The sequence below is a fragment of the Electrophorus electricus genome, chromosome 8 (genome assembly GCF_013358815.1).
Source record: "Electrophorus electricus isolate fEleEle1 chromosome 8, fEleEle1.pri, whole genome shotgun sequence".
Taxonomy (NCBI): Eukaryota; Metazoa; Chordata; class Actinopteri; order Gymnotiformes; family Gymnotidae; genus Electrophorus; species Electrophorus electricus.
Window position 1 is genome coordinate 17,919,324 of NC_049542.1, and position 16,788 is coordinate 17,936,111.

Sequence of the window (16,788 nt, forward strand, 5' to 3'; positions counted from 1 at the left end):
TTTAAAGACCCAGGGTGTGGGTGTGGCGGGACACACACCATTTAGAGCGATGAAATTTTCCTACCTTATTAACTAATAAATGTTCCCATGGACTGTTGCCCACATTATTTTCATTATGTATTTATTTAATTCGCTTATTTTAGAACCACAATTTATTTCTAAGGTCATTTTTTAAAAATCTTTTCAATAGTTTTTAAAACAATGATTATATATATTGCTGGATACATAGACACAATTTTCAAAAACAGTAGCAGAGTAGATTTCATACCATGCCACAAGGAGTGTGCGCCATTAAAATAGCCAACATGTTTGAACTCGCTCTGGTTGTATCTTCAGGTCCCCACTGAATGTGGAAGATACACATATAACATTGAAGGTATGTGTTTGTATGTTTTGGCTTTAAGTATTAGGAGGTATTCTTCAAGAATGTTATTGCATGGAATAGGAGATCAGGCCCCTACGTGACTGTGCCGATTTAAACACCATGCGGCATCAATTTCTGATTAAAATCTTGCGATGAGAGGCGATTTATACTACAAAGTAAGTTTATGCAAATATGGTCCGTTTACAAATAATTTCCAAAAGAATTGCCCCATTATGTCTCACAATGTGAACTGTTTGGAAAAGCAAGCCAAGCAAAAAACACACAAAATGTAGATGCAAAGGTATTTTAATTGAAAGAATGCAGTTGTATTTGACTCACATGACACAGGGAATCCTTCACTAAAAACATTGATATTAAAATTAGGAAAACACCATAATTCTCAGTTTCTCTTCCCTATTCTTTCAGTGGGGTTTACATTACCCATTCATGCATTTGTGAAGAAAGCATTCATATTAATTGAACTTGGATCAAACATCAGGATGCATTCAATGATTCAATGTTTGCCCTACAACATCCTGACATGAAGATACTTCATTCAAGTAGTCCAGTTACACACACACACACACACACACACACACACACCATCACTAATATGAGCAACATTGGAAAAGGAGTGTCTTATAAAATGGTAAATCACAAAAGCCTTTATCAAATGCACTCCTAAAATGACCAAGTCATATCAGAATCCAGTGAGAATCGAGTAGCAGACAAATGTGCATAACACAAAGTGCATGAGCATCAAGTAATTTGCTGAACAAATTAAAGGAGATGAGACAAAGTGGTTGTTCATGTTCAACAGTCTGTCTTGAGACGAGTGCCAAAAAACTCTGCTTTTTACCTCCGGTTGCATTCATTTCACAGAACCTTAGTCAAAGCCAAAGGCCCAAGACATGAAGGTCAGTATTGCATCCAGTGAATTTTCCAGTGTGTGCCAAATAAAAAAAAACAAACAAACTCCTAAATAAGTAAACATCAAATACATCCCCCACATTATCCCTTTAGCTCTATAACGCACATCCTAACCCTGACACGCAAAGCAAAGCATCTGCAGATGTCACTGTTTGCTGGTGATTTCATTGGCAAAAAGGTAAAGAATCCTAAGCCTGATACATGCGATGGCACCAAGGCCACGCAGACAAACTAATGCACAGAATCACATACAACCTGATTAAATACATGCATTATTTTCAGTAACAAATCTTGCATCACACAATCATAAAACTTGGCGGATGTGAGAGCAGCACCGAGGACAAGCTCTGTCTGCACTATTGCCACAAGTGTGAGGAAGCTGTATAGTTATGGGATGTTCTAGGCAGTATTTAGAGGGCTCAAGTCATCAGTTCACAAAAGAGTACTGCCATACAGGCTCAGCTATCTTCTGATTGGTGATGTGTCAAGAGTGGGACCTATTTTTAGAGAGGTACTTTAAGTTTTTAAAATGTATTTATTTATTTTTTTAAACAAGTCCTGTTAAACAGTTCTCCCATTTCACATATACTACATCTTCTGAAGCAATACACTCTCATTGGCTCTGGGGGTGGATGGCTCAAAATATTTAACTGGATAAAGACATCAGCCAAAGACAGTTTGCCACAGTTACTGAACCTACCAGTCCCCTGGCTCAGACTGGATGCTGAGATTCAGCGTCAGATGACAGGCAGGCTGCCTTTCCATTTTGAAAGGTGTTCCCACATACACAACTATAAGTCTCCTAAGTGACATGCCAGTGTGTGGAGTGCAAGGCCCATGAGAGAGAAACAATGAAGGGTTTAGTCCTTGCCACTATAGCAGCTCCTCCCTCTGTTTTTTGGGTTTGTGGGGTCCTTGGCCATTGCGCAAGGACCCATTTTGGGACCGCAGAAGGTGACCCCGCTCTCGGTCTGTCCAAGGAACACCAGCCTGGCCATCTTCACTGTCCAGGTCTGAATCAGAGTGCATGAGAGCAGAAGAGGGGGCAGATACTGGCTTCAGCCGGCCTAAAACAGACAGAAAATGCAGACACATCATCCATCTCTTTACATTTTTATTTTCTTGGAATATAATATTTAAATAGAAATGCTTTTACCTGCTCTAGGTGGATGCAGTTCCATGCTATCCTGGTCTTCTCCTTCAAGCATTTTATAACGACTTTTCCGTCTTACTTTTCCTTTGCGTCTACCCAAAATATGTGCATATGCACATGTACACACAACACATACAAATCACATTAAATCTTACAGCAAACTAGTAAATAAGGCAGGAGAGAGTATACATTCAAGTGAATAGTTATACACTGTTATGACCCTGTCCAAGTTGTAGAGCCATAACAGCGAGAAATGATTATTACTACAGAAATGAGTAAAATGGGCAAGGGTGATGAGGCAAGAATGAGGTGTATTCAAGGTGTAATATGTACATCTGGTAAGGCTTCAGAAGTGGTTCAGTGCCAAAACAAGACATCTACACACACACACACACACACACTGCAAAGTAAAGATACAATTCTACATTTACTCCCAAACAATAAACATGAACACAATCCCAACACCAAAACAGGCAACCACTTCCTACGACCAGTGCACAAACAGACGCTATGTACACATACAATCAAATGGTACTCACCGACATCAAAATGAACAAAGCTGAACTAAGCCAGCTAACAAAGGAACATGAGTTCTAAACAGGTGATCAACAGGGTACTAAACAAACACTAATCACTACAAATGGCTATGATGGTTAACTGCAAATGCTGGGTCATGCTAAGCCAAGCCATGCGGTCATCTTCCGGTCCTTATATAGGGCACATTTGATCACTAGAGGCGAGGCGGAGTGGTAAGGCGGAACTCTGTAATAAGGTGGACAGCGAACCCCAAAACCTGAATTGAATCCGCAACCAAGGGCATAACATACACATTGCTCCTTTAAAATAATTATCCATTGTTTTACCTTTTGCAACAGCAGATTAGGCCCCACACCACAGCTGCTATGGCAACCACCATCATGAATGATGTTATTGTCACATACAAAACACTCCATTCTGAAACAGGGGTGGAAATCCACAAATAAAATTAGTCAAATGTTGAAATATTTAAATTTGTGTGGGATCAGCTCTGTAGGCATGTCCTCCAGCAGTGCTGCCCCCTTCCCAGTATGAGGTAGTTCCTCACCACAGTTGCTCTCTGCATCCCCCAGGTAGGTTCTGATGAAGTTCTCCATCCAGAAAGGGTGGCAGACACAGCGGCGGGTAAAGGGATCGCACTCCCCATGGCTGGAGCAGTTCAGCTGGCAGACTATAAATCATGACACACACACACACACACACACACACACGTGTAAGAAGCACTGCTATGATGCCTATGCAAACAAGTTAGTGGTGCATGTAAGAGAGGGCAATCTGTACTCACTGACTGTGTCCACCCGCCAGGCCCTAAAGATGAGGAAGTCATTTTTTTGCTTCCTAAGTTTGTTACGCAATCTCGTGGCAACACTGTGACCAGACAGTGGTGGACTCCCAGGTCCTCCAGACACCAAGAATACTAAACGAGTGCTGAGGGAGAAGAATGTTTTGCATGAATGTACGTGCACACACAAGTTGATCCATGTTTTTTGTAATATAGGATCTGTGTGACATGTAGACATTTACTCTTATTTACAGTTATGTGCTTTGCACAACGAGTGTCATTCAGGCTCAGAGGGCATGCTGTTAAGGCCAAACTAACCTGTGTTCATTGAAGGCACTGATCTCCCGCACGGTGATGTCACTGTCCAAAATACCCAGGAGGACGCCCACCTGTCTGAGTAGCAGGTCCTTCTGCCTGTGGGACACTTGGGACACTGCTACCTCCAAGACCATCTCCACAAGGTCCTGCTCCCACATATCTGCCACCAGCCCGAGGGAAAATGATTAAATTACTGCTTGCCTTTTCATACGGACTTATGGAGGACTACCACAAAAAGGCATTTTAAAGGCTGCTTGCAAAATGCCACAAACACCACCGCCATTTGTATTGAAGGTGTGCATGTGCATACACATACACACCCATGTATTGGGCTCACGCCCACTAACCTGAGCGGACCGCCACAGTGCCTCTGTCAGAGCTGCTCTGACCCTTGCTGTCTGTCACGGTCAGAGTGAAGCTGTACTTCCCTTCCACCAAGTTACCAAGGAACAGCACTGGCTGGTGGTCAGAGTTATTCAGGACATCCTGAAAAACCAAACGATAAAGGGTATACAACATAAAAATACAATTACATCCAAATGAAGTTCTTCAGTTTACCAATTTCCAATGGCCTTAACAGCAACAACCTGGATAATTTGTTTTTATTTATTTGGAAAGCGTAAACAAACATTGGTATTATGACATCAAAACTATGAACCAGCACAACTGGTTACTCTGGATAGGTTTACTGCCAGGTAACCTGTTGGGACACTGAATCAAACTGCACATGATAATTGAGAATAATTCACTTCAAAAAGTAAGTTAACAATGAAACAAAGCTTGTAAAGCTTGCAAGTTAGCATGATTTCCAATTTCCATAATACTAACTATCTACTACTGCCTCTTCCTTCCAGCTGTGCTATGTCACAGTTCATGATCACAGGACACAGGAAGACCCCTGACTGGCTCTTCAGATGAGTGGGACCCACCCCAGCTGCCGGGCTGCTGTCATCCCGGGACCACAGGTAGCTGATCTCCCCCTTGTCATCGGAGGAATGGGAGCCATCTAGGACTGCCGTGCGGAAGGGTAGTGTAACTGGCGGGCTGGACTGCACCCTGGCCACAGGGAACTGGTCAAGCTCTGGTTGCAGGGCAAAGTAAAATACTTTAGCATATTATATCCAAATTCACTTGGTAGCCGTGAGTAAAGGTTCCTGCAGCGATCATTTGAGCTCCGTACCCTCACGAACAGTTACGGTGACCGTGTCGGAGCTCTGCAGATCCCTCTCGTCTGTCACAGTCAGCGTGAAAATGTACTTCCCCACCCGCAGCCCTGTCACAGTGGCTACCTCGATGTCTGCGTTCTCCATCTTCACACCGTCAGGCCCACTGTGTCATCATCACATACAGCTCATTTATCATCCCTTGTACTGAATACATTCAAAAGTTTTTCCTCCAAGGAGACAATTGTGTCACTGACTCAGTCTGCTCCCAGTGGTAGGCAACAATTTTTTGGTCATCGCTGCTCTTTTTGCCATCCAAGGTAGTGTGATCAACAGGAAGTGTCAACTCCTTGTCTGGCCCTGCGTCTGCCATGGGGGGCTTGTTGTTCTCTGAGGGCAAATTCCACAACATCATGGCTCAGGAATGAACCCACATGCTCTCCACCTAGAGTGTTACAGGTAAACACCACCAGTGGGTGAAGCTACACACACTGGAAGGCACTCACCTGGCTGTACAATGACGGTGACCTGAGCCGTGTCCTGCTGTCCAGAGGAGTCTGTAACAGTCAGCTGGAAAGTGTAGTCCCCCTCTTGCAGAGCAGACAACTGCAGATTTGGTTTTCGTACTCCCTGAACAAAAGGAAACAAAAACCAAATAGATATATTATAAGGTGTTTATATACTTTAATGTACAATAGGGGTGTGTGTATGTGTATTATTATACTGAAAGATCTAAGGTATCTACCCTTATTGATTACTTTACTATGTGCACCTGCTCTATAATGTTACCTAAAGAATTAACTAAGTGGACCCTTTATTTCAAAAGCCTGAGTTTTCCATAAAAGACTGCTTATACAGTGGCACATGCCTTAGAACTGAAACTGAAAAGAAGAACATCATTTCCTTCCTTAAAATTCAGATGCATCACATCTTATGCTTTAGCCTTGTACATATTTGTGCAAATATCTATATACAGACAGACCTGAACATCCTTTACAATATTAATAACTAGCTATTTACACAACTGACAAAGCTACAGCTCTGCAAAACATAAGCACAAAGTTAAAAATATTTGATGTTTGTTGATCAGAGGTGTATTATTGTCTTGCACACACTTAAGTTTGACTAATTTCTGGTGAACAATATTTTCCCAAAAAATATGCAGTGGTTTACCTCAGTAACTCAATACATTAGTTTTTTTGTTGGACTTGCATCTCACACAAAAGCACCTCTGTCCATTTTTTTTTTTAAACAAAATGCTCTTAACAAAAAGGTCTTAAAATTGAAGTGTTTAGTCATCTGGTCAAAAGGTATAAAATGAGTAAGAAAACTGCTCTAAAAGTTATTCTTCACTCAAAACGTTTATTCATAGCACTTCTGAATGTGCATGCACAAAACTAGGAATGCCTTTTGCATATACCCTTATGACCTATATGCAGTGCTTCATGTAGCATGCAGGCCTCATAAAGTTAAAACAGGGTGCATTATTTCCACCTAGTGCTTGTTCATGTGAACCAAAGGTGACAGGTCCCAATAGTAAAACCACATAACAACCTACTTAATGCATGGTTTAACAGCAACTTAAAATGCCCTGTCACGAAAGGAAGAGAGTCTATATTGTTTACCTGCATCTCCACCACCTTGCCTTTGCTATCTGGGCTGAGAGACCATTCATATGCTAGAGGCTCATGGTCATCTGTGCTCTGGTTGCCACAGAGAGTGATGGAGTTGCGAGGTAGTGTGATGACCTGGTTGGGCCCGGCATTGGCTACAGGCCTGTAGTCCATTGCCTTGTTGACACACAGCATGGCTTGGGTCGAATTCTGAGCCCCGTCTGAGTCAGTCACTGTGAGACTGCAAATGTCAAAATTAAAACAGGACAACAAACCCTGGATAAATCTATTAAACAAGACCTTTTAGATTATAGACCAACAGAGTGATTGTCTAGATCAGTATTAAATTGTACTAAATAAATGAATTCCTGAGAGTAGAGTCTGGCCTTAACAATACAGCCAAAATATAGCTATACAGAAAACAGAAATGTCAACAGGACGGGCAACAAGATTTACTACTAAGAATTTTGACTATTCAGAGGGCCAACTGGTTAACCAGGTTTATGAAAAGCCCTGCTAAGAAGAGGCTTAGGCTCCCAATCTGAATTATTATCTGAGAAACGAGACATGACTGAGGCAAAGTGTAATTCCCCAGAGGCCTCCAGCAAGCACACAAGCAGTCCATTTCACATTCCTGTTCAAATCAGTCAACCAAGCCTACTTGAGACAAGCAAACAATGATAAATATGAACCATTTATTTCACTCTTTGAACAATATTTCTGGCATGAATAATTGCTGGGCTAGAACTTCTACAGAGTCCATTATAGTTGCTAACTGATTGTGGTTCTGTGCCTGCTGGGAGCTCATGAACAGCAAGGTCCTGCTCTGGGTTCCTTGCTGTAATTGGATGCTTACTTGAAGGTGTAGTTGCCCGGAACGAGGCTCGTGAGTGTAAGGACAGCTGTATCGGCTGAGACCTTTTCCTCCCTGAGCGGCCCCTTCACCTCTTCCCAGTGCCATGCAACTATCTTATCATCATCAGTGCTCTCTGGAGTATATACAGATAATATGTAATGAAAATCATTCCTCTTATTATAAATACACAATAGACAAAACTGGACCAAACTGGTGGTACAAGTTTTAAAGCACATTTAGTTTTTTGTGCAAGTCTATTTCTTATAAAGTATGCCAATATATTTTCCTACTACCATAGGAAAGATATACCATAGACAATAGAAATAACCTTATCTTATCTTGAGATAATCATTTTTGTCATCTTGAAGGTTATCTGCCCTCCTTTTCATCATCAGGATGTAGTCATGTCTTTGAAATAACTAACATATTTCAATAATGTGATCACTATTGTTAAAAACAGACCAGGAGTTGGTATATTTTGGTAATACTTTCTTTGTATAAGCACATCCTCGAGTTAAATTAGTCAGCAGACACAAGACATCATTTTTCTCCTCTGTGACCTTAAGATTGTTTTTGCCTTAATCACCACCATTTAGGGCATGCAACTTTATCATCAAACCAATGGAAATGAACTGGGTCATTTATACCAGTTGTCAGTCACTGATATGAGAAAAGAAAAAGCTTTCTGGACACATTTTTATACTTGGTAAACGTGCCACAGTTGCAAAGGCGTTTCACTTGACATCAGTGACAGGCAGGAAAGGGAAATGTGCAAACTGTTTACCAACAAGGTTTCTCCTTTTACAGTTTATTCCAGCCTCAAATATGAACTGGATGGAAAAGGATCTACAGGAACTTCTGTTAATTCTGTTTTTTGTTCCTTTGTTTGTGGTGCAACAGAGCAGCAAGTTCCAGGAATTCACTACCCTGTGCAGTTTAAAGCATTTCTTGAACTTGAGTCATTATGCATCAGTTTATTCACCAATTACATATCAAGCCATTTATTAATTAACTTAGGCTGTCAGAATAGCAAATACATGAAAACGGTAGGACAGCTAGTAGAGCTGGGAACCTCTACAGGTTCAGAAGTATAAAGTGTAATATTCCACAGCAGCAGAACCAGGAACCAAGAATAAATACTCTGCAGCAATAGGGCTAAATGTGTGTGAAAGGCAAGTTATTTACATAATAAGCCATTTTTCTTCTAATCTTTATAAATGGTGATACAACACTACTAAGCAATTGTCATGGTGTTAAAAACACTTAATGTCTATAACAATGATCTGTTTTTAGAATTCCCATTGCATCTAAACAATTTCTTAAACAAATATTTCACTTTGTATAAACCAACAGATGAAAGGCATGATGTGTACTTACTGAAATTTCAACAATAAAATGGTGACAAGATTGATATGTAAAACAAAGCTGAATTCTCAAGGGCAGCAAGTGATACTCACGACTACCATCGATCACAGTGGAGCTGGTTGGCAAAGAGATCTCCTGGTACTTTGGGGAAACCACGGCGACAGGTGGCTTATTCACCCTGGGCTCTGTGGAGAGGTGTGGAGAGTAGCTACTTAATTAAAATAAAAAAATTAATTTAAAAAAAAAAAAAAAAAAAAAAAAAAAAATCACCTTAAGATTACTCACAATAAATTAAACATATAAACAAACCAAAAAAAAAGTGAAACCCAGTCACCTGGTTTGACTGTAACATTGACATTGCCTTCTCCATGTGCACCATCACCATCCACTATGACCTTAAATTCATAGAGTCCCACCGTGAGCTGAGGAGATAACATTAAATATGAAAAGCAGTTTGAACTCATTCTACTTTAGTACTTAGAAGAAAACAATGAATGCAGCATGAAGCAGCAACTAGAGGCATTTAACCTTGCTGAGTTTGAGCGTCTTGCTATGTTGTCCCTCCATTTCTCCACTGGAGTCTTTAGGGTGAGTTCTTAAATGCCAGTCAAAGGCATACTTAGTCCCTAAAAGCAGAAAAAGAAAAATCCTCCATGCCTTATACACCAACTGAAAAAAAATTTAAAAAAATAAATTCAGAACTAAGGCAGAAAAACAAACTAAATGCTAGATGAAATTACCTGAAGGGGGTGCTGGCACTACAAAAGCATTCAGCTCCACCTCATTACTCGGCAGAGTGACCTCCACATTGGTGCCAGCAGATACCACCAGCTCCCTCACTGTTGTGAAAACACACAGGTTTATCAAAGGTAATCAATGACGTGGTATTACATCACAGCTATTGGTCAAGATGGACTAAACTCATAATCAGTATTTTTAGTGAGCTCATATCAGGGTTAACTGCAAATTGGAAACTGTGACTTATACCAGATGGAGTTGTTGCTGAAGTGGAAGAATAATACTGAGGAACAAGTGTTGGTGACCAAGCACTGCTGTTGGAAGCTGAATGATCCACATCATCTGGTGATGTCCAATTCTGCCAAGAAGCTGAGGGAGCCAGCACCTCTCTACTGCCATTGGTGGGATCATTCATCGGTTTATTGGCCGTCACTTGCAGGACTTCCCCACTGACTGCAGCCACTGAAGTTGTCAGGTTGGAGGATTGTGCTTCTGAAGTGTCCTGTTATAAGAGTGAAAAATTATTGCAAAGTCCTGACTTAACTGTCCATGTTTAAACCAAACACATCTACAAGATCAAAGCCATCTGGTTTTACCTGTGCAAGCTCAAAAAATAAATAAATAAATAAATCTATCACACACACACACACACACACACACACACACAGACACACACACACACACACACACACACACACAATGCTATCCAACATGCTCAATATAGCACTCAGGAAAGTGATCTCTGGAGGAACACCACATCAACTGTATACAAAATATACAATTAAATAGGTAGTTTGAAAAATCCCTGCAAGAACAGCACATACACGATGGCTGCGTTTGTGCTCTGCCATGCCGATGACTCCAGCAGCCCGTGTCTGGCGAGGACTCCTCGTCTTCTTGGAGGAACCCTTATCAAGCAGCTGCAAGAGGCCCAGAGACCCGGCATGGGGTTGTGGCAGCGCCTTGATGGAGCAGCCGTCAGGCTGAATGCATCGCAGCAGCACACAACGGCCTCCCAGGCTCCACACAGCGCCGCACGAGGGCTCCAGGCAGCACGACTCCCAGCAACGTGTCCCCACTTGGGCCACGGCGAGCGGCCGCCAGCCCAGGCCCAGCACACTGTCACGATGGATACCCAACACACCACCCGTCACTCTGCAGATGCTGGCAGCCACCCCTGAGACAGCATTGAATATTATTACTTGGCTGCAGCAAAAAAAAAAAAAAAAAAAAAAAAAAAAAAAAAAAAGAAAAAGCTGGACAATCCAGAAAGAAACAATTTTGATGGACCAAAATATTAAAGGTTTAAAAAAAAAAAAAAAAAAAAAAAAGCAAAGTCAGATTTTAAGGGTAGGAGGACTTATAAAAAACATGCTTTTTCAGCTATTGATTTACCAACAAACCACTCTGAGTTTCGAAGATCAAAGCAAATACCAAGCCTACACTTCCGCTTTCTAAAAGCACAGCATGTGACATTCCTGTGAGCTGTTGTGGCAGTCAGGCAGATTCTCTATTGACCTGAGATGGGGTTAAATCCCCTATTGCAGTAGCAGGGCCTGAGGATTTCACTTTGAGAAAGGACACACTGCAGGTCTGTTCTGCAAATTCCTCTCTGAGTGAAAGCTTCTCTCAGGCACAAGGCAACCATTGTGCTTCGCACATTGTACTTCTCTAACCGAGTACTAACAATCACTATATCTGCAACAACCATCAATACAAGCCCTACAGCAGCAACAATATAAATCACAGAGAAACTACAAGCAAAGCAGATCCATCAAATGTTTTGAGCAGCAAAATAATGAATGAGGCAGCATAATACAAAAGGGGTCTGGAAACCCATTGTAAACATATTTTAAAAGATGAATAAATAATCTGGACTATGTAACGATGTAACATTTATAAAATAAAATGGGTCACTTTAATTAGGGTTGCATGATGTTGATTATGACCACATACATGGTCACTTTTTTCATACATAGATTCACTTGATTCATACAAGTGAATATAGCTTACCAGCAGGAGGGCAAAGGCAGAGCAGATATCCAAGAAACAGCAGAACCAGCTCCCAAGGCCTAGTGCAGAATAGTAAACCGCACCTGGGTGCGCTTTTGACTTCACAGAGCATGTTCCCACTAAGAACAAGGGTCTAGATATGAATGAAAGTAATACATGACAAAATCAAGTCTTCAAAACAAACAAACAAACAAAAAAAAACCCAAACAAACAAAAAATACCACACACACAGACACACACAACCACCACCAGATATTTCCATTTAACTGGGGGGAAAAAAAGAATTTGAGGAAATATTGCAACTTTCTAAATTAAACTACATAGTAAAATATATTTAAACTACTTAGTACTGCCTGAACATGCCTTTCTCCAAGCAGAGTGAGAAGACACTGGAGACAGGAGGTGAAGAATGGAGAGAGGGGCCAGCAGAGAGGTGAAGAGACATCCACAACCGCATTGCACTCCTAGACTACGAGACTATAGAGATAGCTACTGGAAAAGCCAGAACAGGACAAACAAAAATAAAATGTCATGATTTTGCAGGAGGCTATTAGAATGATAGTTACACACATTGGTAGTGCTCTCAATAGTCTAATAAATGCCAGGTTTAGAAAAACCAAACCAGGTATTTTGTTTGTTATGCATGGTTTATTTAAATTATAACCATAGAATGCTTGTTAACCTAATGTTCCTAGTGCTACTACATGATCTAGATCATGTTTACATTTTCAAATAAATGCAAACCTTTTATCACAGGTGTGAATCAAAATAGAACAAATTTTTAAAAATAACTAATTTTAGTGTGCATCCGGCAGAAATGAAAATTCTTGCCCTAACATATGCAATAACACAAGATGAATAATTTGTTGAGAAACTCCTCACAAACCATCAATTCACATCCTACATTTAGGTCTTAGTTATGCCATTTAATTATACTTCAAGATCTTTATCATCTTATCTTCTACACAAACACAAAAACAGCACTAAAGAGGAATACAGAATAATTAAGACAACTATATGCTCACAAAACATGCAAACAGTATGAAGACTGACTGACTGCTTTAATCTTCAGAGTACATTCATTAAACATCTAATGCATCATATCAATAAATACAGGAGAGAAAGAATTATGGAAGACAAACTCAACATTTACATTATGAAGGATGTACAATTTTCTCAAATTTTCGTCATTAAGAAATTTAAAAAACACCTTAGCATTCTAAGTCTCTTGAGCATGCTTTATTTGATTATTTGGACACAAAGTAACCAGCCAATATTCAATGGAGGGAAGATTGTGTAGGTTTTCCCAAAAGCAGCCAGTCTGAGTTTAAATCTGCATTGCTTAAGACCATATCTACACTTGGTGTTATACCTTTTTAAATGCATATCTTGTTTAAGTTATTACATATGCATAAATAATCCAACAGGTCTATAGGCGGATTAATTTATTAATCATCAAATGTTAAATAGTTTCCTAAATGCTAGGCTAATTTAGCGTTAAGCAACACAACAGAATCGTTACAAATTCAGTAGCTACACCGGTATATACTTTTATTTTTAGCTATAGAGAGTAGGCTGTTCTAATACCTTGCGTCCCACCATCAACCAACCTTATCCGCCTTTCATCCATCAGCCAACCACACTTCAGACAAACGTTAGGTGTAGGAAAAGATGCCGTAGCCTGCTGAACGTGAATACCGAACACTCCAGCAGATTAAACGACACGCTAAAGGACCAACCCAGTAAAAAAAAAAAAGAGAAGCAAGGTTGCTGTCAAGACTATAGACGTCGTCCTCTTCGCGGACTGGTGGAGTGACACGCGTGTACATATTCTCATGACGTAGAAATCTGATTAGGCCACCTCATGGTAATCTAAAAACCGTGAGAAACTACCCACAATGCTAAAATTAAACTTCTAAAGCGTAATAAAATCACAACTATTCACACTAATAACAAAACCGATCAGTCAGTATAAAAACGTGAAGAAATGTCTACATTCTGAGATTAAACCACCCTCTTCTGTTCTTAAACAACCCGCATTATTTCCTTAAACTAAATCATAACCATATTGTTAACAATATACAAGTCTACTGAAAATGTTTGCAGTTAACCTGATAGTAGGCTATACACAACAATATAACGTCGGCGGCCTACTGGGAAAAAAATAGCAATACATCTTTAAAATTCCGTTTCATAACCATAGGCTAAATATCGTAAAATCCTAACTAACCCTCAGTAAAACAAGATAACACGGGGCAGGTCAGTTTGCCAACAGCTGTTTACGATATGAAACAGCCAACTGCGCAGGTGACATAGTTAGCGTTAGCTAACAAAGTAACTCGCATTTGCTGTAATCAGAAACAAAGCAAACCAATCTTACATACATTCTTGTTGTCATTCACGTTGCTGGTTTCAGTTCAGCGGCATTTTACTGCAGCTTTCTTAATCCGCACAGTCCATTACGCTTATTGAGGTCGCACAATTTGCACCTTCACACGGAAACATATAGCCAAGGACATTACTTCCGCCCCGCACGTACACCTGTCCATTAACATTTCTTCGTCGTATAGCCAATTTTAAGAACGTCCCATAATGTGATAGTTACGGCGTCGTAGAGCAATTTAACACCAGTATTGTCTTCCCTCTTAAAGGTTTATAAACATTATTTAGAGCACGCTGTCTTGGAGTTCTGCCACTAACAAAAATGGCGGTGTGGTTCAATGGGGGATTACGTTTACTTTCCTGATGCGCGTGGATATGAATACGTTTACTGTATATTTTCAAGCAGAGGTCGACGGCGGCTTAATCGTCTAATTTAAAATACTAAGGTGCGAGAAACGTTCCTATTTATTTATTTATTTATTTATTTAATTAAATTTAGATTTATATAGCACATTTCAAGTAGGCAAGCCAAAGATGCTTACAATCATAATAATAGTCTACCCAGACCACAGTATGCCAACATATATCAAACCATACAGAAGCAGACAATAACATAGACACATTATGGACGTGTTAGAGAGGTAAAATGTTTTTACAAGACAGCAGTATGGTGTCAATTTAAAGGTAAATATTACATTGTAAATAGTGTAGTTTGTGTAGTTAGGCCTAACTTCATTGCAGTTAGGTTGCACACAATTTAACCTGAGACAGTTAGGAATCTTATATTTTTCGAATTGTTTTATTATCATCATCATCATCATCATCATCATCATCATCATCATCATCATCATTATTATTATTATTATTATTATTATTATTATTATTATTATTATTATTATTTTGCAGTGACAATGAGAGCCTGGAGTTTAGTTCACCAAGAAACACTACAAATAAGATAAACTGTACAGTTACTGACTGTAACTTTAGTCAGTTTTTCCATTAATTGATATAACCAAATTCATTATTGTGTTAAATTAAGAATATTTGTGTTGTATAGAGATAATGGCATTATGAACGAGAAGAAAATACATGGGAAACAAAACAAACACAATCATAGTTTGCAAAGAGGATGGCCTAAAAGTATAAATAAAATAAGTTTAACCACATAGGGCAGTTAAAATCTCCTTTGGTTGAAGGCTTGCCCATGCAATCAAACCACTTGTCACACATGGTACATTCAATTTGAAAGAGCAAGCACATCACACTAGGCAATGAAGACATACAAATAACATCCCTTTTTTTCCTCTTACACACTAATCAGTTTTGTCTTTGTGATTTTGACATTCATGGCAAGGTGTAACATAGAATAGTTGAAAAGTAAATCTGAAAATTGTTTTGGTCATGCCTACTTTTTTTCACTCATAATGTTTCTTGAAATATCCCTGTGAATTGCCGTGACTCCTTCATCCACTATGAAAACATTTTCATCTCCCCAAAATTGTTATGACTAAATCACAATAGTAATGAAATGAAGAAAGTCAAGAGAAAAAAAATATTTTACACTTATCCTGCAAACAAATGAGGCACAAGATGTTCTATCATGCTGAGTAGGATTCACAGTAATGCCACATCCCAACTTTTAAATATTTAGACCTCTTGCCCTCGTTAACAAACAATAAATAAATAAGAGCAATAATTATTGATCATGCTCCAGACATCCAACAACATAGTTGTACAACAACATCTAACACATTTCAGGATTCCTCAACTCACCAATCTTAACTTACTTGCCTTCTTACATCCCTGCATGTTAATATCCCCTCATTTCTGACATCAAAGGGGTAAACACATATAGATTTTCAGTTTTTTTAGACACATTGCATTAATGAAAAGAGAATTAAATTAAATTAATTATAAATGCATTTACAATAATTACTGTTTGTTTGTTTGGCAAAAAGGAACGGTCCTATTAGATGGGTGGATGGGTTAGATGGACCTGGAAATGTTTGGACTTCCTGTTTTTCCAGTTGTGTTGTGAAAAACTGATCAGGCAAGTGAAATCTGACATAGTCTGAAGATAAGACCTTTGGTGAAAACAGGCTAATCAGTGTTGCAGAAGCTGTTGATAGTGCTGTTATGTACAAGAGATCTGATCTGTGAACTGCTGACCGAGGTATATGAAAAAGATAAGAGAATGGACCCGACATATCTAGATCTTCCCACCTTTTCTGTACTATGATGATAATCTATTTGCTTTTAATGATGAATGCTTTAAACATTCTTTAAGCATATCTTTGAATTGTACCATTTATTCTTCCAAAACATTCAGACTTAAAACCTTTAACCCTGGTACTGTTGATATTGACATGTCTGAAAGAAGTGTGCTCCATATGAGGATGAAAATGTGATGTGTTCCCAAAAATCTAGAGATTAACAATAAATTCACATGAAAGGCAAGTGAAACTAACCCTAGTACTATGTGGCCATCATGAGATCCTTTTCATTTCCACTTCAGTTTGCCTAACCAAATGGTGCAGTCACATAGGCCCCACTGCACCTTGCCTGTAGGAATGAA

At 39.5% G+C, this 16,788-nt stretch overlaps 1 protein-coding gene across 11 annotated transcripts; it reads right to left on the minus strand.

The window, feature by feature from the left end:
- Positions 1-652: 652 nt before the first annotated feature.
- Positions 653-16,729, minus strand: kiaa0319l (KIAA0319-like ortholog). Of its 11 annotated transcripts, none has more exons than XM_035528949.1 (23): positions 14,216-14,515; positions 13,442-13,557; positions 12,195-12,320; positions 11,832-11,964; positions 10,643-10,995; positions 10,068-10,320; positions 9,821-9,919; positions 9,609-9,706; positions 9,415-9,502; positions 9,173-9,265; positions 7,716-7,848; positions 6,872-7,100; positions 5,753-5,876; positions 5,504-5,636; positions 5,264-5,412; positions 5,013-5,164; positions 4,431-4,569; positions 4,084-4,243; positions 3,769-3,911; positions 3,532-3,654; positions 3,311-3,401; positions 2,451-2,539; positions 653-2,361 (listed from the first exon to the last, which is right to left on the minus strand). In XM_035528949.1, exons 4-23 carry the CDS (start codon positions 11,941-11,943, stop codon positions 2,168-2,170), a joined length of 2,955 nt encoding a protein of 984 aa, XP_035384842.1. In that variant the 5' UTR covers positions 11,944-11,964; positions 12,195-12,320; positions 13,442-13,557; positions 14,216-14,515; the 3' UTR covers positions 653-2,167. The 11 variants fall into 11 exon arrangements, with proteins under 11 accessions (XP_035384842.1, XP_026867461.2, XP_035384841.1 ...); XM_027011660.2 differs by having other exon boundaries at positions 12,195-12,323; XM_035528948.1 differs by having other exon boundaries at positions 12,195-12,323; positions 13,419-13,557.
- Positions 16,730-16,788: the final 59 nt, after the last annotated feature.